The 21,974-nt window shown below is 57.8% G+C and overlaps 1 protein-coding gene across 9 annotated transcripts in view; it reads left to right on the top strand.

The window, feature by feature from the left end:
- The first annotated feature begins 1,047 nt into the window (after positions 1 to 1,047).
- Positions 1,048 to 21,974, top strand: part of KMT2D (lysine methyltransferase 2D) — a 39,938-nt gene continuing 19,011 nt past the window's right edge. For 4 of the 9 annotated variants that reach the window (XM_073882038.1, XM_073882043.1, XM_073882044.1 and 1 more), the window contains exons 1-32: positions 1,048 to 2,235; positions 6,491 to 6,576; positions 6,836 to 6,962; positions 7,363 to 7,586; positions 7,711 to 7,820; positions 7,990 to 8,152; positions 8,471 to 8,636; positions 8,742 to 8,856; positions 8,997 to 9,154; positions 9,361 to 9,506; positions 9,633 to 11,144; positions 11,238 to 12,346; positions 12,834 to 12,947; positions 13,299 to 13,409; positions 14,026 to 14,130; positions 15,113 to 15,294; positions 15,475 to 15,639; positions 15,732 to 15,841; positions 15,945 to 15,992; positions 16,642 to 16,863; positions 17,110 to 17,229; positions 17,318 to 17,431; positions 17,640 to 17,770; positions 17,853 to 18,000; positions 18,197 to 18,262; positions 18,441 to 18,551; positions 18,754 to 18,891; positions 18,996 to 19,080; positions 19,273 to 19,514; positions 19,615 to 19,688; positions 19,898 to 19,948; positions 20,073 to 21,884. In XM_073882038.1, coding sequence (XP_073738139.1) covers positions 6,528 to 6,576; positions 6,836 to 6,962; positions 7,363 to 7,586; positions 7,711 to 7,820; positions 7,990 to 8,152; positions 8,471 to 8,636; positions 8,742 to 8,856; positions 8,997 to 9,154; positions 9,361 to 9,506; positions 9,633 to 11,144; positions 11,238 to 12,346; positions 12,834 to 12,947; positions 13,299 to 13,409; positions 14,026 to 14,130; positions 15,113 to 15,294; positions 15,475 to 15,639; positions 15,732 to 15,841; positions 15,945 to 15,992; positions 16,642 to 16,863; positions 17,110 to 17,229; positions 17,318 to 17,431; positions 17,640 to 17,770; positions 17,853 to 18,000; positions 18,197 to 18,262; positions 18,441 to 18,551; positions 18,754 to 18,891; positions 18,996 to 19,080; positions 19,273 to 19,514; positions 19,615 to 19,688; positions 19,898 to 19,948; positions 20,073 to 21,884 — 8,028 coding nt within the window. In that variant the 5' untranslated portion in view covers positions 1,048 to 2,235; positions 6,491 to 6,527. The remainder of the gene's footprint in view (positions 2,236 to 6,490; positions 6,577 to 6,835; positions 6,963 to 7,362; positions 7,587 to 7,710; positions 7,821 to 7,989; positions 8,153 to 8,470; positions 8,637 to 8,741; positions 8,857 to 8,996; positions 9,155 to 9,360; positions 9,507 to 9,632; positions 11,145 to 11,237; positions 12,347 to 12,833; positions 12,948 to 13,298; positions 13,410 to 14,025; positions 14,131 to 15,112; positions 15,295 to 15,474; positions 15,640 to 15,731; positions 15,842 to 15,944; positions 15,993 to 16,641; positions 16,864 to 17,109; positions 17,230 to 17,317; positions 17,432 to 17,639; positions 17,771 to 17,852; positions 18,001 to 18,196; positions 18,263 to 18,440; positions 18,552 to 18,753; positions 18,892 to 18,995; positions 19,081 to 19,272; positions 19,515 to 19,614; positions 19,689 to 19,897; positions 19,949 to 20,072; positions 21,885 to 21,974) is intronic. The other 5 variants (XM_073882041.1, XM_073882040.1, XM_073882039.1 and 2 more) reach the window with 5 other exon arrangements.

Below are 21,974 nucleotides of genomic sequence, written 5' to 3' on the forward strand. Positions count from 1 at the left end.
TACCTGATTTGCCTCTTTCTCCACGTCCTCCTTAAAAAAATTTTTTTTATTATATAAATATATATAATCCTAGGAAAAACATGGCCATTGGTTTGACCCATGGATGTCACTTGATGTGGTCCGTTGGGAAATTTTGCCTATTTTATTTAGCCTCAATCTCATCATCATAGACTTAATTCCACTTAGTTCATAACGAGGGTGAGAAATAACTAAGAATATATTAAGTATCTAGCACATAGTTAATTTGTCTCGTTCTGTTCAGCCGTGGTTACAGCTAATGCAGAAAAGGCATTCCAATCCCTTCTTGCCCAGACTTATTGGGGTGTGTGGGGGAATGCCTGCAAGTAGTGTTTTGGGATCTTGTCTAGAGTAACAGCACTCCGGCCAGGTAGCAACAAGGCTCCAAGGTCCATCCCTTCTGTTTACTAGAAAAGGGGACACAGGGCCTGAAGGTCCCGAGAGAAAGACTGGGGGTCGGAGTGGGAGCACCCGGGAAAGGAAGGAAATTCCACATTTATGTTTTGATGGGGGAGGTGTGTGTGTGGTGATTGTGTGGGCACTGACTCTTCTTTCCTCAGGAGGGGGTTTGAGAGCCAGAAGGAACGACTAGGTACTCGTCCCGCTTTCCTTCGGGCCCCCGAACGTGGCAAGAACCCACCCATTGCAGCGCCAGGCGCCGTGCCTCACTTTCTCCATTTGCGGACTCCAGTTCCCAGGATGCAGAGCAGCGGCCAATCTCCTGGCTCTTCTTCCATCCCCCTCCCGCGAAAGATTGCCCCTGGCCAAGGCAAGGGGGCAGGTGGTTTCAGGGGCCGAGAACTGCAAGGGAACGGAACTAGAAAGTGGCCGGAGTCCTAGTTTCACCAGCCGGGCGGTGAAGGAGGCAGGTCCAGGGCCGGGGCGCAGAGGAGGGGGGCTTCATTCCCACGTGTCTGCACAGTGGCCGGCCCGGCGCAGTCGGGGTTAACCCGAAGCGGAGGGATCCCGCAGCGTGTGCGTAGAACTGCAGAGTCACAACCTTTCCTCCGAGAGGGCCGTATCCCTCCGCCGCTCCGCTCCAACACAAAATAGGGCCGCGTCTTCTCCTTTCTCCGCTTCTAGAGTGGGGTTCCCCAGGCAAAAGGCCCCCCCGGATCTCGCGCCGGAGGCTTCCCGAATCTCCACGACCGCTGCCGAGATCTTGGGCCAGGAAATAGCCCCTTCGCAGGAACCACCCTACCGGCCGAACAGGAGGCGGAGGGGGGGAGGCGGAGCGGCGCCGCGCTGCACTACTTTCCTCTCCGGTTGCAAATGGCTGCCTCGTTCCCCACTTTCCGCTCAGTTTCCTGACCCCCCGGTGCCGGGAGCCGGGGTTGGGCCATGCACCTCTAGGCCCCCCGCGATCACAGCCAGCCGGGGGTCGAAGGGGTGCCGCCGATCAGAGCCGGCCAGGCCGGGGGCGGGGCAGCTCCCGAGGCCAGAGGGGAAGGGAGGCGAGCGCCGGGCCTGGAGCGGCCGGAGGGGAGCGGGCAGAGGGCTCGCACCGCCCGCCCCTTCCTCTTCCTCGCCCACCTACCTTCCTCCCTTCCCCGGGGGGGGGGGAGCAGAAGGTGGGGGGCTCGAAGCCTCAGAGGGCGAGCGCTCGGGGTCGAGGAGCCCGGCGTTGGGTGTGTGTCAGGTTCAGCCCCGCGGCCCCGCCGGCTCCGCGTCGCCGTAGCTCGCGCGGCCCCGGGGCGCCGGCCCGGGCGGGGAGAGGGGCTCGGCGCTCCAGCGAGGGTCTCACGTTCCATCCGGGCCCGGCGCGGGGCGGCGCGGCATTCCTTCCGGGCTGCTGGGGAGGCGCCTCGACGTTCCATCTGGAGAGCCTCGACGTTCCGCCCGAGCCCGGCGCGGGCGGCCGGGGCGCTGGCCCGGCCCTAGGACTGAGAGGCCGCCCGGCGACGCGGATGCGGAGCCTGCTCGCCCAAGATCAAAGCCACCGGTGCTCTCTTTGTGTCCGCTCGGGATTCGCCGCCCTGGGGCTGTCCATGGAAACCTAAACTGCTGGAACCCGAGGCAGAGAACCTTTCTTTGGCTTCTTGCTTTTTTGGGGGGGGGAGGAGGGTGGCCACTCCGACCTGGATTTACCGTTCTTGGCCCCCCTAAGCCCCCCCGTGCGGGGGGCGGCTGTGATCGCTCTGGCGGTTGGAGGTCGGGGAGCGGCCCGGGCTCTGGCCATGTTCTCGGATGAGGATTTCTGGATCGCCCTGTGAAGAGGTGAGTGAAGTCTGCCCGGCCAGGGCCCAGAAAGGGTTGGACTGGGGGCATAGCCAGATGGACTATCTTGGCCGGAGCTGGCCTTTAGGTTGGAGAAAGGGGTGCCAGAGCTGAGGAGGGTTCCTTTGGCAGGGTCTGTCAAGGGAACCTGAGCCAGTCGCCGGGGCAGAACTGAGGCCTGGTGTCTGGGCTGTGCCTCTTTAAAGACTGGGGGTTCAGGGAACCACGGGAGTTTGGGAACCTGGCCAGATCGCCTTTCTGCCTGTTTATTTTTGTGTTGGGGGGAAGCTCTGCTAAACTAGGACCCAGGCCCTGATGCCAGCACCAATCCCAGTTGGCTGCTTCTCCCTCAGGGTTCCTTGTGGGCCTTGGGAACAGAACAACTTTGGGAGGGAGGATAGAGTGCCCCTGCCAGGTCAGACTTAATGCCAGGTTGGACTTTAAGGTTGTTCTTGCCCATCCGGGCACCCAGAAGCAGTCTCTGGGAGACTCCAGGAACCCTAGGTCTTTCACCAGGCCTTATTTCACTGTGCAAAGGGGAGAGTGTGTGGAAATTGACTAGTGTGATGAAGGGGGTGGCTAGGGCGAGAAGGAGGCGGGGCTGGGGGCAGCTCTGGCCTTGCTGTTCAACTTTAAACTGCCCCTGCCTGGCAAAGTGACCCCAGCGAGGCCTAGTGCTGTCTTAGTCTGCTTTGCCTCTCCTCCTCTGGGGATGGACATAATCTCTAGGGGATTATAGAGGAGGCTGTTGAGATTTGCTCCCTGCGAATGTGGGCTGCAAAAAAATGGCTTTTGTCTCCCGCTTTCTCTGGGCCTGGTGCGGAGAGCTGGTTGCCCATAAGTCCCTGGCCAATCCCACAGGCCCCTCCCAGACCTCTCCAACCCTTTTCAATCAGGGAATGTTAACTGGTCCTCTGATCTTGTCCCAAGCCTGCAGAATAGGGTGGCCTGTCCCTCTTTGGAGGAGAAATGACCTGCTCAGAGCTGTTTCTGCTGAAGCCTGTGTTTCCAACCCTGGCAGGAGGTGTTGGGGGAAGAAGGGGTGTGTATGTGAGTGTACGAAGGGTGCAGCATGAGCCTCATGCCTCTGGGCCCTGGGCTGGGACAGCCCCTCTCACAGCTGTCATGCTGCCCAGCAGGGATTTGGCTGGTGTGTTTTGCTCCCTCACTCCACCCCCTCCAACGTACATAGGCTAGCTCCCTTTGGGCCTGGTCTTGGAAAGGAGAAAATAGGGATTTTGCTCTTGAAAGATTTCTGGGTGGTAACCCTGAGCTGAGAGGTGCTATAGGGGTGGTGGAGTGAGGCTAGCTGTCACCCATCTCTCTGCCTTTGCCTCCTCAGGAGCGTCCCTCCTGTTGTCTGGCCCCAAAGAACTTCCTTGGGAGGGACCTCTCCTTGTTAGCTGTGGCTAACCCCAGGATGACCCAGAGACAGTCTGGAGGGTCGACAGGGCCAGTATTGCCATTTGGATTTTTCCTGGAGGGCTGGCCTAAAATGGGGGTGGGGAGAGGTGTGGTTTGATTCTCAGGCTGGGAACCAGGAAGTCCTGAGTCCTACAGAAGAGCTGTTCACTCAAGGGCCTATTTCAGCCTTTCACCTCCCCAAGCCTCCATTTCCCCTTTGGCTGGGAAAATGGAGTTAAAGCTATTGATCTGGGATGGAGGCAGTGGGGGAGAGTGGGTTGAGACGAATCCATGTCTTCTTCCTTGCTGTTTTGGGCCTCTTAGGCCCAGGACTAAGGGAAGCCAGCACCGTTTTACTCCCTAGATCTGTACTTCTCTGGGATCTCTAGTTTCCCAGAGGAAGCCTAGCTAGGTATTAACCCAATTTAGATCCAGGGAAAAAAAACCCTTGGGTGTGTGTGTGTGTGATTTCTGGCTGTGAAAGATGGGACAGGGGAACCTGTGGTCTTCATTTGTTTGATCCGTTCAGGGGCCTGGCAACTGGGACTCAGCATTGGGGTGCAGGTGCTAGACTGCAGGGTAGAGAAATGGAGTCCAGGCTTCTTGGAGGTACCCCTAGATTCTTTTTGGTACAGCTTGGAGGACACTCTACTCTTTGCTGCTTGATCTATCTTCCATGGCCCCATGAATGAGGCTCTGGCTTTGGAGGATGTTGGTACTCTGTCTTCCAAGGCTGGACAAAGGTGGTTTCTGTACCTCCGTGAGCAGTGCCAGCCTCACCAGCTTGAGAGGGCTGCGTTCGGGGGAGGGCAGAGGAATTTGTCCCTCTGGCCTTGTGTGAGGCAGTCCTCCTCCCACCTCCTGTATTATCACTGTTGCTTTTTATTTCTTACTGTTTGTGACTCCTTTGGCCTTAACTGTGAGAGCAGAGCTGGTGGAGGATCTTTGGGGTCATGTAGTGGTAAGGTACAGTAAGGTGCACACATTTAGGCAACTTTGAAGTCTCTGGGTGTGGTCAGGCCTTGAATGACTGAATAGGAAAAGGGACCTGGCTGGGGCCCTGACTTCGAACCCCTGCTTCCCAACAGTGGCTTCTAAGGGCCCCTTGAAGTCCCAGAGCTACTTTTCTGTGAGCTGGCCAGATGACCTTCCTACTTTCCTTTCAGGTGTGATTGTGTGACAGGTTTGGGAAAGAGATGACCTGGGAATGGAGGTAACATTGTATCTTTCCCAATCTAGTAGATTCTGAGAGTGTGACGGGGAAAAAAAGTAAAACAAAACTTCTTTTCCTGTGATAAGTCACAGAAGATGTGTTGCCAGTCTCTGGAAATGGAGTGTATGCTCAGGGAAAGAGGAGTGATAATTGTGGTTCTTAGGTAATTGATTTACCCATCCTGGGCCCCTTTGAGGGTTCCCCCATCTCATCTGCCCCAGTCACTCAGCCCCAGTGGTCGACCACTGGGGTATTTGGTTTGGGAAGAGACGCTTGTCCTTACTAAGGTTGGTGTGGACCCTCTGGTTAAAAAAGAGGAGTGGAAAAGGTGGGAGAGAGAAATTTCTCAAATTTTATTTAGAGTCGTTTTAGGGGTTTCCCCTTTCCCGTGCCCCCACCCCCAATCCTTAGGAACACTCTGCACTCTTTTCTCTGCTTACGCCCCTACCCTTCCCGTTAAGAGCTGCTTGCACCTATCCCTTTATTCCCTTCTTCTAAAAGATGTCTTTCTTCTTCCTCACCTCTGTAACTCTTCACTTCTCTCTTTTTTGTACTGTGCTTATTAGTTCCCTCTGGGGTTTAGGAAAATATGCCTAAAGGGTGGGCATACCTTCTTAGGTATAACTTCAGTGTGTTTCATTTGGCTCTGGTATAGGCAGGCATACTGTAGAAAGGGGACCGTTACCCCCCGCCCCCATAGTGTGTGTGGAAACCCTGCTTGACGGAAGAGGAAGGAAGCTACTCTGCTCTGCTGTGTCCTCCCCGGTTTAGAACTCCTCCAAGTGGCAGTGTGTTTCCTGAGACTACAACTCCCAGCATGCCTAGCCTCAAGCCTGGCTACACATGCTCAGTAACTCTTAAGGCCCACTTCTGTTAACTACTAGGGACATCTGAGGAGGAAGGGCAGTTGGCGTTGCTAAGGGCAACGACCTGAGGCCTTCAGGCTGGGTGAGATCCTGAGCTCAGTCACAGCAGGGGTCTGAGCTGGATTTGGATGGGCAGTGGGGGGGAATTGGGGAGTTTCTTCTGTTGTGATTGGAATCTCGTGGTTGAAACCCGTGGAAGTGGGAGAGATCCATCCATAGCTGGGCTTTAGTTTCAGTGATGTAGTCTCCATCCTGCAAGACCTCAGGCTCTGTCTCTGGGAGAGGGATTTTGACTGGACTCAGACTTCTTGGGTTATGGCTACCCTTGGGTTGGCACTGACATACGTCTAGGATGGTAGCTGACTTGAGATCCGAAGAAAAAAGCCAGGGAATAGGGCTCACCAGGAGCCAAGAGCTCAGACCTGAGGCAATGGGTGGTACTAGATATAGATTGGATATGCTTCTAGTTGGGTGCTATTGCCCTGGGAACTCTCATGCAGGAGGTAGGAAGGGGGAAAGGGGAGTGGATCCCCTGAGAATCCAGAGTGGGAGAATATGGTAGGTGTTTATCTGGGGAAGAAGTAGGTAGTGGGATAAGGGTTAAGGAGAAAGACCTTCCTGGTTATTAGAACAGGAGTTTGTAGGTGTGGCTTTTCTCGATTTTCTGTAAAGTCTAGTTAGGTATAGCTGTTTTCCTTCTAGGATTCTGGGAAAAGTGTTTAGTTGGGGAGACTTACTAGACATATAGATCTTTCTTTTTGGCTCCCGACAGGTCTCCCCGAGAGGGCCCTGCCCAGTCGGAGAGAGGGATGGACAGCCAGAAGCTGCCTGGTGAGGATAAAGATTCAGAACCGGCAGGTGAGTAGGGCAAATTCTGGGTTTGCTGGCAGCCTTCTGCCCTTCCCAGGCAACCTTAGGTTTCAGGCCCTGACACAAGGACAGAAGCTAAGTCTGCCTAATAAACAGGTAATTGAAGGACTTTGTTCTTTGGAACAAAAGGCAAATTGCCATCACTGTGATCTACCAAGGGTTTTGGTTAATCTCCAGGGTCTGATGAGTGGACTAGTATCATATAGAGGATGATGGCTGATGTATGCTTCTCTCTCTGTTCATTCAGCTGATGGACCTGCAGCCTCTGAGGAGTCAGGCACCACTGAGCCAGACCTTCCCAACCCACATGTGGGGGAGGTCTCTGTGCCCAGTTCTGGAGGTCCTAGGCTTCAGGAGCCTCCCCAGGACTGCAGGTAACTAGTTTGGGAAATGAGGATATAAAGGCATACAGAGATTTGATTTGAGAATCTCAGCTTTCTTTTTTTTTTCTTTTAAAGATTTTATTTATTTGAGAGAGAGAGAGAGAATGAAAGAGAGCACATGAGAGGGGTTAGGGTCAGAGCGAGAAGCAGACTCCCTGCCGAGCAGGGAGCCCGATGCGGGACTCGATCCAGGGACTCCAGGATCATGACCTGAGCCGAAGGCAGTTGCTTAACCAACTGAGCCACCCAGGCGCCCGAGAAGCTCAGCTTTCAGGGAGGAAGATTTAGGAAGCTGAGTGTTTGGGAATCATAGGCATGCCAAATCACGGGACTTGTTAGGGTTGCCTTTGGGCCGGGGCCCGGCATGGTGCTGATGCTTGTATGTCCACAGTGGGGGTCCAGTGCGGCGTTGTGCTCTCTGTAACTGCGGGGAGCCCAGTCTACATGGGCAGCGGGAACTACGGCGCTTTGAGTTGCCATTTGACTGGCCCCAGTGTCCAGTGGTGTCCCCTGGGGGGAGCCCAGGGCCCAACGAGGCAGCGCTGCCCAGTGAGGACCTGTCACAGATTGGCTTCCCGGAGGGCCTGACACCTGCCCACCTAGGAGAACCTGGAGGTAAGTGAGGGGAGGTGGGGTGGCCGACTTGGGCAGGAAGGGGGGCATGGGCTGAGCAGTCCTGAGCCAGTGGTTACTCGTTTGCTAACTCTGTCCTTTCTGTTTACCCCTCTCCATCGTGAAGGGTCCTGCTGGGCTCACCACTGGTGTGCTGCGTGGTCGGCGGGCGTGTGGGGGCAGGAGGGCCCAGAGCTATGTGGTGTGGACAAGGCCATCTTCTCAGGAATCTCACAGGTGTGGCTGGAGCTGAGGGGCTGCCCAGGCAGAGGGCAGAGCCGGCCGGGCTGGCGGGCTTCTGAGAGCCTAGGCTGAGCAGGGCAGTGGGGAGACAGGCGGGGCTGGTGGCCGACCCATTGCTCGGGAGAGAGTGGTGGGCACTGACACTCTGTCTGCACCCCGGCAGCGCTGCTCCCACTGCACCCGGCTCGGTGCCTCCATCCCTTGCCGCTCCCCCGGATGTGCGCGGCTTTACCACTTCCCCTGCGCGACTGCCAGCGGTTCCTTCCTATCCATGAAAACACTGCAGCTGCTATGCCCGGAGCACAGTGAGGGGGCTGCACATCTGGGTAAGAAGCCCTGCCCTCTGGCCCTAGGGCAGATGAGGGGCCAGGTGTGCCCCGGGGGCTGGGTGCTCTGCACAGCGCCATCTGTGTGCCCCACGGAAATAGGGGCGAACCTGGGAGCACAGGGACTTCTTGCGTGTCCTGCTTACTGTGGCGTCCGCAGTGCCTAGAAGAGTGCCTGGCATGTGTTAGGCAGATACTCAACTCTTTGTTGCTTGTTCATTCTGTGTCCTCTGGAATGTCTGTTATGTGGAGAGCGCTGTGCCGAGTCCTGCAGGGAATCCGTAGCTGACCCGCGTTCTCTGTCTCTTCCCACTGTAGAGGAGGCTCGTTGTGCGGTATGTGAGGGGCCAGGGGAATTGTGTGACCTGTTCTTCTGTACCAGTTGCGGGCATCACTATCACGGGGCCTGCCTGGACACTGCTCTTACCGCCCGCAAGCGTGCTGGCTGGCAGTGCCCGGAATGCAAAGTGTGCCAAGCCTGCAGGTAAGAAGTGGGGGGCAGGAGAGAAGCCGTAGGTGAAGCGAAGCAGGGCTTAGGGTTGAAAATGAGGGGAGGAAGGACCCCGTTACGTTCCCCATGTCCCTGCAGGAAACCTGGGAATGATTCTAAGATGTTGGTCTGTGAGACGTGTGACAAAGGATACCATACCTTCTGCCTAAAACCACCAATGGAGGAACTGCCTGCTCACTCTTGGAAGTGCAAGGTGAAGATCCCCCGATTCAGCCTTCCTCTCCCTAATTCTGCCCACCTACAGCCTCTTGTTTCTCTGTGGTGCAGAGTCCTGCGCTATTCTCCAGGCTGCTCTCTGACCAGTGCCTCTTTTTGCCCGCTTCCTTCCCCTAGGCATGCCGGGTATGCCGGGCCTGTGGGGCAGGCTCAGCAGAGCTGAATCCCAACTCTGAGTGGTATGAAAACTACTCACTCTGTCACCGTTGTCACAAAGCCCAGGGAGGACAGCTCGTCAGTTCTGTTGCTGAGCAGCATCCCCCTGTCTGTAGCAGGTAAGTAGTGTGGACTGGAAGAGATAGGGAGGGGGGGTTTGGAAGTACTGAGACCCGCAGGGGACATGTGAAAGCAAGTTGACTTTGGGAGGAGAGCCCCGAGGTGGGCAGCATGATCTGTAGTATTCCCGCCCTGCCCTGGTGTGCTCTCTAGGGGTTGACAGTTGACGAGAGCCACGGTGCCTGCTCCCCTGTACCCTCTACAGGTTCTCACCCCCAGAGCCTGGCGATACCCCCACTGATGAGCCCGAAGCTCTGTACGTTGCATGCCAAGGGCAGCCAAAGGGTGGGCACGTGACCTCTATGCAACCCAAGGAACCGGGGCCCCTGCAATGTGAAGCCAAACCACTAGGTGAGTGGGGTTTGAGGGTCCCTGAAAATAATTCCTGTCTGTTCTGTGGCAAGGGACAGTGTCTGCTTCGCCTACTCTATGAAGTAGAGCTGGGCTAGGTGGGAGCATAGTGTTTTATGTCTGCAGGGAGAGCAGGGGCCCAACTTGAGCCCCGGTTGGAGGTCCCCCTAAATGAGGAGATGCCACTGCTGCCCCCACCTGAGGAGTCGCCCCTGTCCCCACCACCTGAGGAATCGCCCACGTCCCCACCACCGGAGGCATCGCGCCTGTCCCCGCCGCCGGAGGAATCACCCCTCTCTCCACCGCCTGAGGAGTCTCCTCTGTCTCCTCCACCTGAATCATCACCTTTTTCTCCACTGGAGGAGTCACCATTCTCTCCACCAGAGGAGTCACCCCCATCTCCCCCACTTGAGACACCCCTCTCTCCACCACCTGAAGCGTCACCCCTATCCCCACCGTTTGAAGAGTCTCCCCTCTCCCCCCCACCTGAGGAGTTGCCCACGTCCCCACCACCTGAAGCATCTCGCCTGTCTCCACCCCCTGAGGAGTCACCCATGTCTCCTCCACCCGAAGAGTCTCCTATGTCTCCACCACCTGAGGCATCCCGTCCGTTCCCACCGTTTGAAGAATCGCCGCTGTCCCCTCCACCAGAGGAGTCTCCCCTCTCCCCACCACCTGAGGCATCACGTCTGTCCCCACCACCTGAGGACTCGCCCATGTCCCCACCACCTGAGGACTCACCTATGTCCCCCCCGCCTGAGGTATCATGCCTGTCCCCCCTGCCTGAGGTGTCACGCCTGTCCCCACCGCCTGAGGAATCTCCCCTGTCCCCACCGCCCGAGGAATCTCCCACGTCCCCACCACCGGAGGCTTCACGCCTATTCCCACCACCTGAGGACTCACCCACTTCCCCGCCACCTGAAGACTCACCTGCTTCTCCACCACCGGAGGACTTACTCGTGACCCTGCCGCTAGAGGAGTCATCCCTGTTGCCACTGCCTGAGGAGCCACGACTCAGCCCCCCGCCGGAGGAGCTGTGCCTGTCCCCTCGGCCGGAGGAGCCGCGCCTGTCCCCTGCACTTGAGGAACCATGCCTGTCTCCCGCGCCTGAGGAGCTGCGTCTATCCCCTTGGCTTGAGGAGCCGCGTCTGTCCCCCCGGCCTGAGAAGCCATGCCTGTCCCCTGCCCCTGAGGAGCTGCACCTGTTCCCTGGACCTGAGGAGCTGCACCTGTCCCCTGGACCTGAGGAGCTGCACCTGTCCCCTGTGCCTGAGGAGCCCTGTCTGTCCCCTGGACCTGAGGAGCCCTGTCTGTCCCCCCGGCCTGAGGAGCCGCGCCTGTCCCCCCGGCCTGAGGAGCCGCGCCTGTCCCCCCGGCCTGAGGAGCCGCGCCTGTCCCCCCGGCCTGAGGAGCCGCGCCTGTCCCCTCGACCTGAAGAGCCCCCTGAGGAGCCAGGCCTCTGCCCTGCACCTGAGGAATTGCCCTTGTTCCTCCCACCTGGGGAGCCACCTCTATCCCCCTTGCTTGGAGAGCCGGCCCTGTCTGAGCCTGGGGAACCACCTCTGTCCCCTCTACCTGAGGAGTTGCCGTTGTCCCCATCCGGGGAGCCATCCTTGTCACCTCAGCTGATGCCACCAGGTAAAGGGATGTTAATACCTTCTTATCTGGGACAGTCTTAATCCTTTATGGCACATCTAATCTAAAAGCCTCCCTTTTTCTCTCTCTCTCCAGATCCTCTTCCTCCTCCGCTCTCGCCCATTATCACGGCTGTGGCCCCGCCGGCTTTGTCCCCTTTGGGGGAGTTAGAGTACCCCTTTGGTGCCAAAGGGGACAGTGACCCTGAGTCGCCGTTGGCTGCCCCCATCCTTGAGACGCCCATCAGCCCACCGCCAGAAGCTAACTGCACTGACCCTGAGCCTGTACCCCCTATGATCCTCCCCCCATCTCCAGGCTCCCCAATGGGACCAGCCTCTCCCATCCTGATGGAGCCCCTTCCCTCTCGGTGTTCTCCACTCCGCCAGCATTCCCTGCCTCCCCAAAACTCCCCTCCTTCCCAGGGCTCTCTTCCTGCTCTGGCACTGTCCATTCCCTCCCCGCTGAGTCCCATGGAGAAGGCAGTGGAGGTCTCAGACGAGGCTGAGCCGCATGAGATGGAGACTGAGAAAGTCCCAGAACCTGAGTGTCCAGCCTTGGAACCCAGCCCTACTAGTCCTGTCCCCTCCCCCATGGGGAACCTTTCCTGCCCTGCACCCAGCCCTGCCCCAGCTCTGGATGACTTCTCTGGTCTGGGGGAAGACACAGCCCCTCTGGATGGGACTGACACTCCTGGTTCACAGGCAGAGGCTGGACAGACCCCTGGCAGTTTGGCTGGTGAACTTAAGGGTTCCCCTGTGCTCCTGGACCCCGAGGAGCTGGCCCCTGTGACCCCTATGGAGGTCTATGGCCCAGAAGGCAAGCAGGCAGGGCAGGGTTCACCCTGTGAAGAGCAAGAGGGGCTACGTGTACCAGTGGCCCCTACCCCACCCGCTCTCATCAAATCCGACATCGTTAATGAGATCTCTAATCTGAGCCAGGGCGATGCCAGTGCCAGTTTTCCTGGCTCAGAGCCCCTGCTAGGCTCTCCCGACCCCGAGGGGGGCGGCTCCTTGTCCATGGAGCTGGGGGTATCTACAGACGTTAGTCCAGCCCGAGATGAGGGCTCCCTGCGGCTCTGTACTGACTCGCTGCCAGAGACTGATGACTCGCTGCTGTGTGATGCTGGGACAGCTATTGGTGGAGGCAAAGCCGAGGGGGACAAGGGGAGGCGGCGCAGCTCCCCAGCTCGTTCCCGCATCAAACAGGTGAGAGGCTATCCGGCCACTGGTGGTGGTCAACGTGATGCCACTGTCAGGGGTGTAGCCCTGTGTCCCTGATAGCTTCCCGCTTGGCTTATTGAGTCCTAGCCTTTCAGAGATCCTTTGGTGCGTCCTCTTCTGTAAGGGGAACACTGATACATAGAGGGGGAAGTGAATTGCCCGGGTTCGTGGTCACTCGGAGAGCGAGGACTAGAAGTTCAGGTCTCTCTAGCCAGCGTGTTTCTCCTCGTGCCATGTTGGCCCCTCTTTCTCCTTGGGACAGGGGCATGGTTTGAGCCGGAGCTACCTACCTGTTGCTGTCTGAGAGCTTGGCTTTTGCCCTGCCCTGACTGGGACTCCTGGGCCTTGTCAATAACTCTCATGCTCTGTCCATTCGTTTCTTCTCTCCCCACCCCCAAGCGCGCGGCCCCGGCACGCTGCAGGATCACGAGCTCCCGACTTGCCACTGTAACCACCCTCTTCCCTCACTCAGGGTCGCAGTAGTAGTTTCCCAGGAAGACGCCGGCCGCGTGGAGGAGCTCATGGAGGACGTGGGAGAGGACGGGCCCGGCTAAAATCAACTACTTCTTCCATTGAGACTCTGGTAGTAAGGAGAGGCTTCCCATTTCCCAAACATGCTTCAGCTGGCCCCTTCAAGATTAAGCACCCTTTAAACGCTGCCAGTCCCCTGCACGCTCACCTACCTGCCCGCTAGCCTAGGGCCCGTCCAGCTCTGTCTGCGCTCCTTTGTCCACCTGGCCCCCGGGCTCCTCTGAAATCTCTGCTGTCGGGCTGAGCCCCAGTTTGGGAGCTGGGGTGTTCTTCTGCTTCTTAGTGCTGGCTCCTGGCCTTCATCCTAGCCAGGGGTTCACGCCTCCTTCCCCCAACACCAAAGAGGAAAGCAGCTTAGTGGGGGCAGATGTAGCTGCCTCACTTGCCACAACTCTCTGCCTGTAAGGTTGCTGATATCGATAGCTCTCCCAGCAAGGAGGAAGAAGACGACGATGACGACACCATGCAAAATACTGTGGTTCTCTTCTCCAACACAGACAAGTTTGTCCTCATGCAGGTACCATGCTTGACCGGGGCAGTCCCGTCCTCAGCACCGAGACCCAGCAGACCCGACACTGGGTGTGCGTATTTTGGCGGGAGGGTAAATGAGGAAAACCAAACCAAGGACTGACTTCTGGGGATATCCAGCTAATGAGAAAACAGTGACTCGGCATCATGTTGCTCGTTTGTTTATCCGTCCATCAAATTTCTCTTTAGCGTCTCCTCTGAGCTTGGCACTGAGCTAGGAGCAAGGGGTATAGCAGTGAAAAAGGCAAGACATGGTCTCTGCCCTATCGGAGGTTATGGCCTAGGGAAGTTAATGTACGTCCTCACCTGAATAACCTCGAAGCTGATAGACTTTTGTCAGACAAGCTACTCTCTCATCCTGACCAGTCTTTATCTTTCTTACCTTCCTTTTACTTCTCCTTCCTTTTACCCATGTCAGGATGTACCAATTCAGATTAGGCATGCTAGGAAGGAACAGGTCCATGATGGCTAAGTGTCCTAGTGACGGGGGGTGGGTTTTTGGTTCCCTGATTCCCTCCTTTCAGATTAGTGTTGTAGTTGCTCACTGGGACTGAGTGAGTTGAGGAGACCAGTTTGGACATTTGGGTTTCTGTGTGTTTCTCTAGGACATGTGTGTGGTATGTGGCAGCTTTGGCCGGGGGGCAGAGGGCCACCTCCTTGCCTGTTCCCAGTGTTCTCAGTGCTATCACCCTTACTGTGTCAACAGCAAGGTGAGTTCAAGGCCCAAGAGTCCTGGGCCAGGGAATGGGATCAGTTATTTCTTATCTTAGGCCCCAGTTCCGGTCACACTATGTTTTGTTTGTTTGTTTGTTTTACTTTTTTTTTTTAAGATTTTATTTATTTATTTACTAGAGAGAGAGAGGCAGAGGGAGAAGCAGGTTCCCCGCCGAGCAAGGAGCCTGATGCGGGACTCGATCCCAGGACCCTGGGATCATGACCCAAGCTGAAGGCAGATGCTTAACTGACTCAGCCACCCAGGCGTCCCATGTTTGTTTTAATTTTAAAATTCGAGTATAGTTGATGACTGGTCACACTACTTAAAGTGGCTGTTGGTCCTGGAAGTTATTTATCAGCCACTAGTGGTTATCAAATTCATCTTGGGGCAAAGTACTCTGGAAATCGTGGTGGTCTTTATTACGTTTCTTGGTGGTAGACCATGATTTAGGGGTATAATTGAATCTGTTGTATAAGCTGTGAGAGCTTTACTAATAGAAAACATGATATGGCCTGGAGATAAAGTATAAAATCAAAATTATAAGCACATGTTTACAAGGTGAAAGCACTGTTTTTGACCCAAGCGTGATCACTTGTTTTGGGGTTTTCGTTAATGTCGATTTAGAACTTGTTGACTGCTAATGTTCATTAATTCTTAACAGTAGCGGGTTCTAAATGTTCAAGAAAAATTGCGGGAAATACAACCTAATTCTACCCCCAGTCTTTCTGGGGACTTGGCTAGTGAAAGACTGTAATGAAGCAGTGGCTGGGTGAGGTTGTTCTCTGGTCGGTGGGGATCCCCAGGAGCCTAAGTTTAGAACCACTGCTTTTGGGGATGAGGGTGCTCTGCGCGGCCTTCCTGTGCTCGGATGGGCACCGAGGTCCTCCAGCCCTACCCATGGTAAGTCCCACCCTCCCCTAAGAGATCTTCCCTCTCCTGTACGTCATACCCTGAGGCATTGCCATCTTCTACACCAGATCACCAAGGTGATGCTACTAAAGGGCTGGCGTTGCGTGGAGTGCATTGTGTGTGAGGTGTGTGGCCAAGCCTCGGACCCCTCGCGCCTGCTGCTGTGTGATGACTGTGACATTAGCTACCACACGTACTGCCTGGACCCGCCACTGCTCACTGTGCCCAAGGGTGGCTGGAAGTGCAAGTGGTAAGGAGACCCGGGCCCTTGAGGGGCCTGGGCCAGAGATGTTGGAGGGGTGCAATGTTGCTAACATGACAGAGGCTGGGTTTAGAAGGCCGGGCTGGTTGCTTGCTTCTCAGTGTGAAGGTGTCTCTGTTGCCTTGGGTAGGTTTAGGTGCTGAAGGTCTGTTTTTCTGCTCCCACCAGGTGTGTGTCTTGTATGCAGTGTGGGGCCGCCTCCCCTGGCTTCCACTGTGAATGGCAAAATAGTTACACACACTGCGGGCCCTGTGCCAGCCTGGTGACCTGCCCTATCTGTCACGCCCCATACGTGGAAGAAGACCTACTAATCCAGTGCCGCCACTGTGAACGGTGAGGGCGCCCCTCCCTCCTTATGTAGGCCTCTTCCTTGTTCTCATCCTTGCACTGTCTGGATTTATCTCTTCCTGCCTCCCTTCTTCCAGGTGGATGCATGCTGGCTGCGAGAGCCTCTTCACGGAGGATGATGTGGAACAGGCGGCTGACGAGGGCTTTGACTGTGTCTCCTGCCAGCCCTACGTGGTAAAGCCTGCTGGTGAGTCCCAGGTGCTGGGGAGAGGAGGGAGGGGAGAGGGGCAGGGGTGCCTTGCTTTGGGACAGGGCCTCAAGTGGCCTTGGCTTGCTTGTCTCTTCCATAGCGCCTGTGGCCCCTCCAGAGTTGGTGCCTATGAAGGTGAAAGAGCCAGGTGAGTCACAGAAATCCGAAATGCCAAGGCCAGAGGAGACTTAGACACCGTCTAGTCCAGCTCCAGCCCCCCAACTTCATCTCCTCATTTTCAGAGGAGGAAACTAAGATCCTTGGAGGTTGAGTGGCCTGCCCAAGGTGATCCCAGTAGATTAGTGGTAAACTTGGGATGAGAACCAAGGCCTCCATTTTCCCAGGCAGAGTTCATTCCACTAGGCAACATGGCCTTCGCACTGCCAGAATCTCATCTCCAGAGAGCACAGAACACAACTTTTTCTCCTCAGTGAAGGAGGCTGGGGCCACCTCCTCCTCCAGCATGATGTGGGCACGGCTCCTGGCGTCTGGGGCACCATATGCTGGCCTTGGGCAGGCCCAGGCAGCTAGAGAATGTATTTGGTGAACTAGTGTTAGTCATGAGCAAAGTCAGGCTTCTGTAGTAGCCGTCTCTGTGAACCCCTCTGGGTCACTGATGGAGATCTCAGGCCTCAGCACCCATCGGTGGCCTGTCCTCTCCAGCCCTCACACCCCAGCATTCGCTTTGGTCTGTCTTTTGCTGCTGTTGTCCCAGCTGGGGACTTAGGCTGGAACTTGGAGTTCTCATTTCTCTGGGGCCTCCATCCAGGGGTTACACATTCTTCCCCTTTGTGCAGAGCCTCAGTACTTCCGCTTCGAGGGCGTGTGGCTGACCGAAACGGGCATGGCCGTGCTGCGTAACCTGACCATGTCACCCCTGCACAAGCGGCGCCAGCGGCGGGCACGGCTCGGCCTCCCGGGCGAGGCAGGGCTAGAGGGTTCTGAGCCCTCAGATGCCCTTGGCCCTGATGACAAGAAGGATGGGGACCTGGACGCTGATGAGCTGCTCAAGGGTGAAGGTCAGGCTGGGGAATCTCAGGGAGTGCCCAAGGAACGGGAAGGCACCTGTGAGAGTGGGGTGTTGGGGGGGCAGCATTGCCACTCCCGGTCCCCCTCAAGCCACCGTTGGTCTTGCCAGATGCCTCTGTGGCAAGGCACCGGGCTCTCTGTTCTTGGATGGCAGGATGACAAGGTTAAAAGGGTCCATGCCTCTGATCTTCCTCTCTCTCTCTCTCTCTCTCTCTCTCTCTCGTCCCCATCCACAGGTGGGGTGGAGCACATGGAATGCGAAATGAAACTGGAGGGCCCCGTCAGCCCTGATGTGGAGCCTGGCAGAGAGGAGACCGAGGAAAGCAAGAAACGCAAACGCAAACCCTATCGGCCTGGTGAGGCCCTGGGATGGGGAGGTGTGTGGTGAGAGAGAGCTCACTAGGTCCCCAGCGGCTTCTCAGTCTCCGCTGCGCCTCCTCCTAGGCATCGGCGGTTTCATGGTGCGACAGCGGAAATCCCACACACGTGTGAAAAAAGGGCCTGCTGCACAGACGGAGGTGTTGAGTGGGGATGGGCAGCCCGACGAGGGTGAGACGGGTGAGGGCTCCAGTGGGGCCTGGGAGAAGGTGGGGATCACAGGAACTCTGGGGCACGGCCAGGGAGGCCCGGGAGGTGAGGGCTCACTCCTAGGGCCAAGAGGGTGGTGGGCCCAACTGGCGTTGGGGAGAGTAGGCAGAAAGCATCCCTCAGCCGAGTTAGGAGCAGCATGCCTGGGAGGGGCTGACACCTCCCCTTCGGTTCCCAGTGATGCCTGTGGACCTGCCTGTTGAGGGCCCTGTAGACCAGAGCTTAGCTGATGGGGATGAGAAGAAGAAGCAGCAGCGGCGAGGGCGCAAGAAGAGCAAACTGGAAGACATGTTCCCTGCTTATCTGCAGGTGGGTCTTAGGCTCTGTGGGGTGAGGGGAGCGCCTGCCCTGCAGACCATGAAGAAGCTTGTTTCTCTTATTTCTCCTGCAGGAAGCCTTCTTTGGGAAGGAGCTGCTGGACCTGAGCCGGAAGGCCCTTTTTGCAGTTGGGGTGGGCCGACCAAGTTTTGGACTAGGAACCCCCAAAGCCAAGGGGGATGGAGGCTCAGATAGGAAGGAGCTCCCCACCTCACAGAAAGGTCAGTCATTTCGGGGTGAGGTGGTCTGAAGGGATCCAACTTCCCTGTGGTTAGGAGCTGGTGAGGGAATATAGTAGGGAATGGGCTTGTCTCCTGGAATTGGGGGTGGGTACGGCCCCAGCCTGTAGAGCTGGGGACCCATTCTGGGCATCAAGTGCCAGGCATCTCTGACTGGAGCGGGGACTATTGCTCACAGGAGATGATTGTCCAGATGTTGCAGATGAAGAATCCCGTGGCCCCGAGGGCAAGGCTGATACACCAGGTAAGAGCTGCTGGGAGGACTGTGTCCTGTCTTGGATTGGCCTCTGTCAACATGTTTTACCCCTGAGCACCATCTGGGCTGGAGGCTGGAGACTGTGTCATGCCCCCTGTGGTTCAGGGTGGCCAGGCTGGTGCCTCTACACTGTCCTTGGCTGATGGGTTTCTTCTGGCAATTGCAGGGCCTGAAGATGGTGGCGTCAAGGCGTCCCCAGTGCCCAGTGACCCCGAGAAGCCAGGCACTCCGGGTGAAGGGATGCTTAGCTCTGACTTAGATAGGATTCCCACCGAAGGTGAGGCTGTGGCTCACACTCTTAGTGTGTGGGGGTCCTCTGTGGGAGAAGGACAAGGTCCTACCCGTGGGACTGCCATCTGCACAACTTCTTTGCTGGGGAGTGCTGGCCACCTTCCCTGACCGTGGCCATTTGTAGCCCTGTGGTGTCCCCTCAAATTCCCAGTCTTCCTCAGCGGCATCCTTCATCAATCCCCCCACAGAACTGCCCAAGATGGAATCCAAGGACCTACAGCAGCTCTTCAAGGATGTTCTGGGTTCTGAACGAGAGCAGCACCTGGGTTGTGGGACCCCTGGCCCAGACGGCAGCCGGACACCGCTGCAGAGGCCCTTTCTTCAAGGTGATGTGGATGGGAGTGGCGTGAAGACTGGGTGGCCAGGTTTGGCTAAGCTGGCCCCAGGACGGGCCTCTTGCTCCCTTTCTCTGATCCTGTGCCTCTTGTAGGTGGACTCCCTTTGGGCAATCTCCCCTCCAGCAGCCCAATGGACTCCTACCCGGGCCTCTGCCAGTCCCCGTTCCTGGATTCTAGGTTGGTATCTGTGCTTAACCCCTGTGGGCAGTCCCTGACTCCTGGGTGCTGCTGTAGCAACACTCTCCTCTGCTCCTTAGTTAGTGACCCTCCTTGAGGGGGCAGGGCAGTGGCCTGGGGGCTCTAGGCAGTTTGTCTGGGGGTGGGGCTTGGCATCCCTGCCCTCTGTGACTCTCTGCCCCTGCGCCCCAGGGAGCGCGGGGGCTTCTTTAGCCCGGAACCCGGTGAGCCAGACAGCCCCTGGACAGGCTCAGGGGGCACCACGCCCTCCACCCCCACCACCCCCACCACGGAGGGTGAGGGCGACGGGCTCTCCTATAACCAGCGGAGCCTTCAGCGCTGGGAGAAGGATGAGGAGTTGGGCCAGCTCTCCACCATCTCGCCTGTGCTCTATGCCAACATTAACTTTCCTAATCTCAAGCAGGATTACCCAGGTACCCATGGGATGGGGGCAAGGGAAACAACCTGGTGATGTGGTGGGCACAAGGGTCACCTTCCAAGTCTCCTCTAACGAAATACCTCTTCTGCCTCCAGACTGGTCTAGCCGTTGCAAACAAATCATGAAGCTCTGGAGAAAAGTTCCAGCTGCTGACAAAGCCCCCTACCTGGTGAGACAGAAGGGAGCCTGGGTCAGGGTGGGAACTGGCGCTCGGGGGTGTCTTTGGGAAATTCACCTCAATTCTTTCCATTCCCCACTCCCAAAGCGACTGGGCCAGAAGGGATCCGCTTCTGGGTAGGGAGTGAGTGATGTGAGGGATGGGGGCTGGGCATGAAACTGAGCCGTAGTAGGCCTAAGGCTGTGTCCTGTATCCCTCAGCAAAAGGCCAAAGATAACCGCGCAGCTCACCGCATCAACAAGGTGCAAAAGGTGAGTCGGGGCCAGGCTGGGCCGTGCCCTCCAAGTCCTATAGCTGGGGGCCTCTCGGAGAGTGTGGGGGACATAGGGCCTGCCACAGCAGCCTGACTGCTCTGTGCCTGGTCTCCCTCTGTAGCAGGCTGAGAGCCAGATCAACAAGCAGACCAAGGTGGGCGACATGGCCCGTAAGACTGACCGACCGGCCCTACATCTCCGCATTCCCCCCCAGCCAGGGGCACTGGGCAGTCCGCCTCCCGCTGCTGCCCCCACCATTTTCATTGGCAGCCCCACAACCCCCGCCGGCTTGTCTACCTCTGCGGATGGGTTCCTGAAGCCGCCGGCGGGCACAGTGCCCGGCCCCGACTCGCCCGGTGAGCTCTTCCTCAAGCTCCCACCCCAGGTGCCCGCCCAAGTGCCTTCGCAGGACCCCTTTGGACTGGCCCCCGCCTACGCTCTGGAGCCCCGCTTCCCCACGGCACCACCCACCTATCCTCCCTATCCTAGTCCGGCTGGGGCCCCCACGCAGCCCCTGACGCTGGGCGCCTCGTCTCGTCCTGGGACTGGCCAGCCAGGGGAGTTCCACACTACCCCACCTGGCACCCCCCGGCACCAGCCCTCCACACCTGACCCCTTTCTCAAACCTCGCTGCCCCTCACTGGACAACCTGGCTGTGCCTGAGAGCCCAGGGATAGGGGGAGGCAAGGCTGCCGAGCCCCTGCTGTCGCCCCCGCCTTTTGGGGAGTCTCGGAAGGCCCTAGAGGTGAAGAAGGAAGAGCTCGGGGCATCCTCTCCTAGCTATGGGCCCCCAAACCTAGGCTTTGTTGACTCACCTTCCTCAGGCCCTCACCTGGGCAGCCTGGAGTTAAAGGCACCTGATGTCTTCAAAGCCCCTCTGACCCCTCGGGCATCTCAGGTAGAGCCCCAGAGCCCGGGCTTGGGCCTAAGGCCCCAGGAGCCACCCCCTGCCCAGGCTTTGGCCCCTTCTTCCCCCGGCCACTCGGACATCTTTCGCCCTGGCCCCTACCCTGACCCCTATGCCCAGCCCCCATTGACCCCTCGGCCCCAGCCCCCACCCCCTGAGAGCTGCTGTGCCCTGCCCCCTCGCTCACTGCCCTCAGACCCTTTCTCCCGAGTGCCCGCCAGTCCCCAGTCCCAGTCCAGCTCCCAGTCCCCATTAACCCCCCGTCCTTTGTCTGCCGAGGCTTTTTGCCCATCTCCTGTTACCCCTCGCTTCCAGTCCCCTGATCCCTATTCCCGTCCACCCTCACGCCCTCAGTCCCGTGACCCGTTTGCCCCCTTGCATAAGCCACCCCGACCCCAGCCCCCTGAAGTTGCCTTCAAGGCTGGGCCTCTAGCCCACACTCCTCTGGGGGCTGGGGGCTTCCCAGCAGCCCTGCCCTCAGGGCCGGCAGGTGAGCTCCATGCTAAGGTCCCAAGTGGGCAGCCGCCCAATTTCGCCCGGTCCCCTGGGACGGGTGCTTTTGTGGGCACCCCCGCTCCCATGCGTTTCACTTTCCCTCAGGCGGTAGGGGAGCCTTCCCTAAAGCCCCCCGTCCCTCAGCCTGGTCTCCCTCCACCCCATGGGATCAACAGCCATTTTGGGCCCGGCCCTACCTTGGGCAAGCCTCAAAGCACAAACTACGCAGTAGCCACAGGGAACTTCCACCCATCGGGCAGCCCCCTGGGATCCAGCAGTGGGTCCACAGGAGAGGGCTTTGGGCTGTCCCCGCTACGTCCCCCATCAGTCCTACCACCACCTGCACCCGATGGATCCCTCCCCTACCTGTCCCATGGAGCCTCACAGAGGGCAGGCATCACCTCTCCAGTTGATAAGCGAGAAGACCCAGGGGCTGGAATGGGCGGCTCTTTGGCGGCACCCGAACTTCCAGGTACCCAGGACCCAGGCATGTCCAGCCTCAGCCAAACAGAACTGGAGAAGCAGCGGCAGGTGGGTGGACATCCTGGAGCAAACCCCCGCATACCTCTGCTGTCCCTGTGCCAGCCCTGTGCTTGGAGGAGAATGGACTTAGCCCACTTG

The sequence above is a fragment of the Callorhinus ursinus genome, unplaced genomic scaffold (assembly GCF_003265705.2).
Source record: "Callorhinus ursinus isolate GAN/ISIS: 27379988/994484 unplaced genomic scaffold, GSC_fseal_2.0 scaffold44, whole genome shotgun sequence".
NCBI lineage: Eukaryota > Metazoa > Chordata > Mammalia > Carnivora > Otariidae > Callorhinus > Callorhinus ursinus.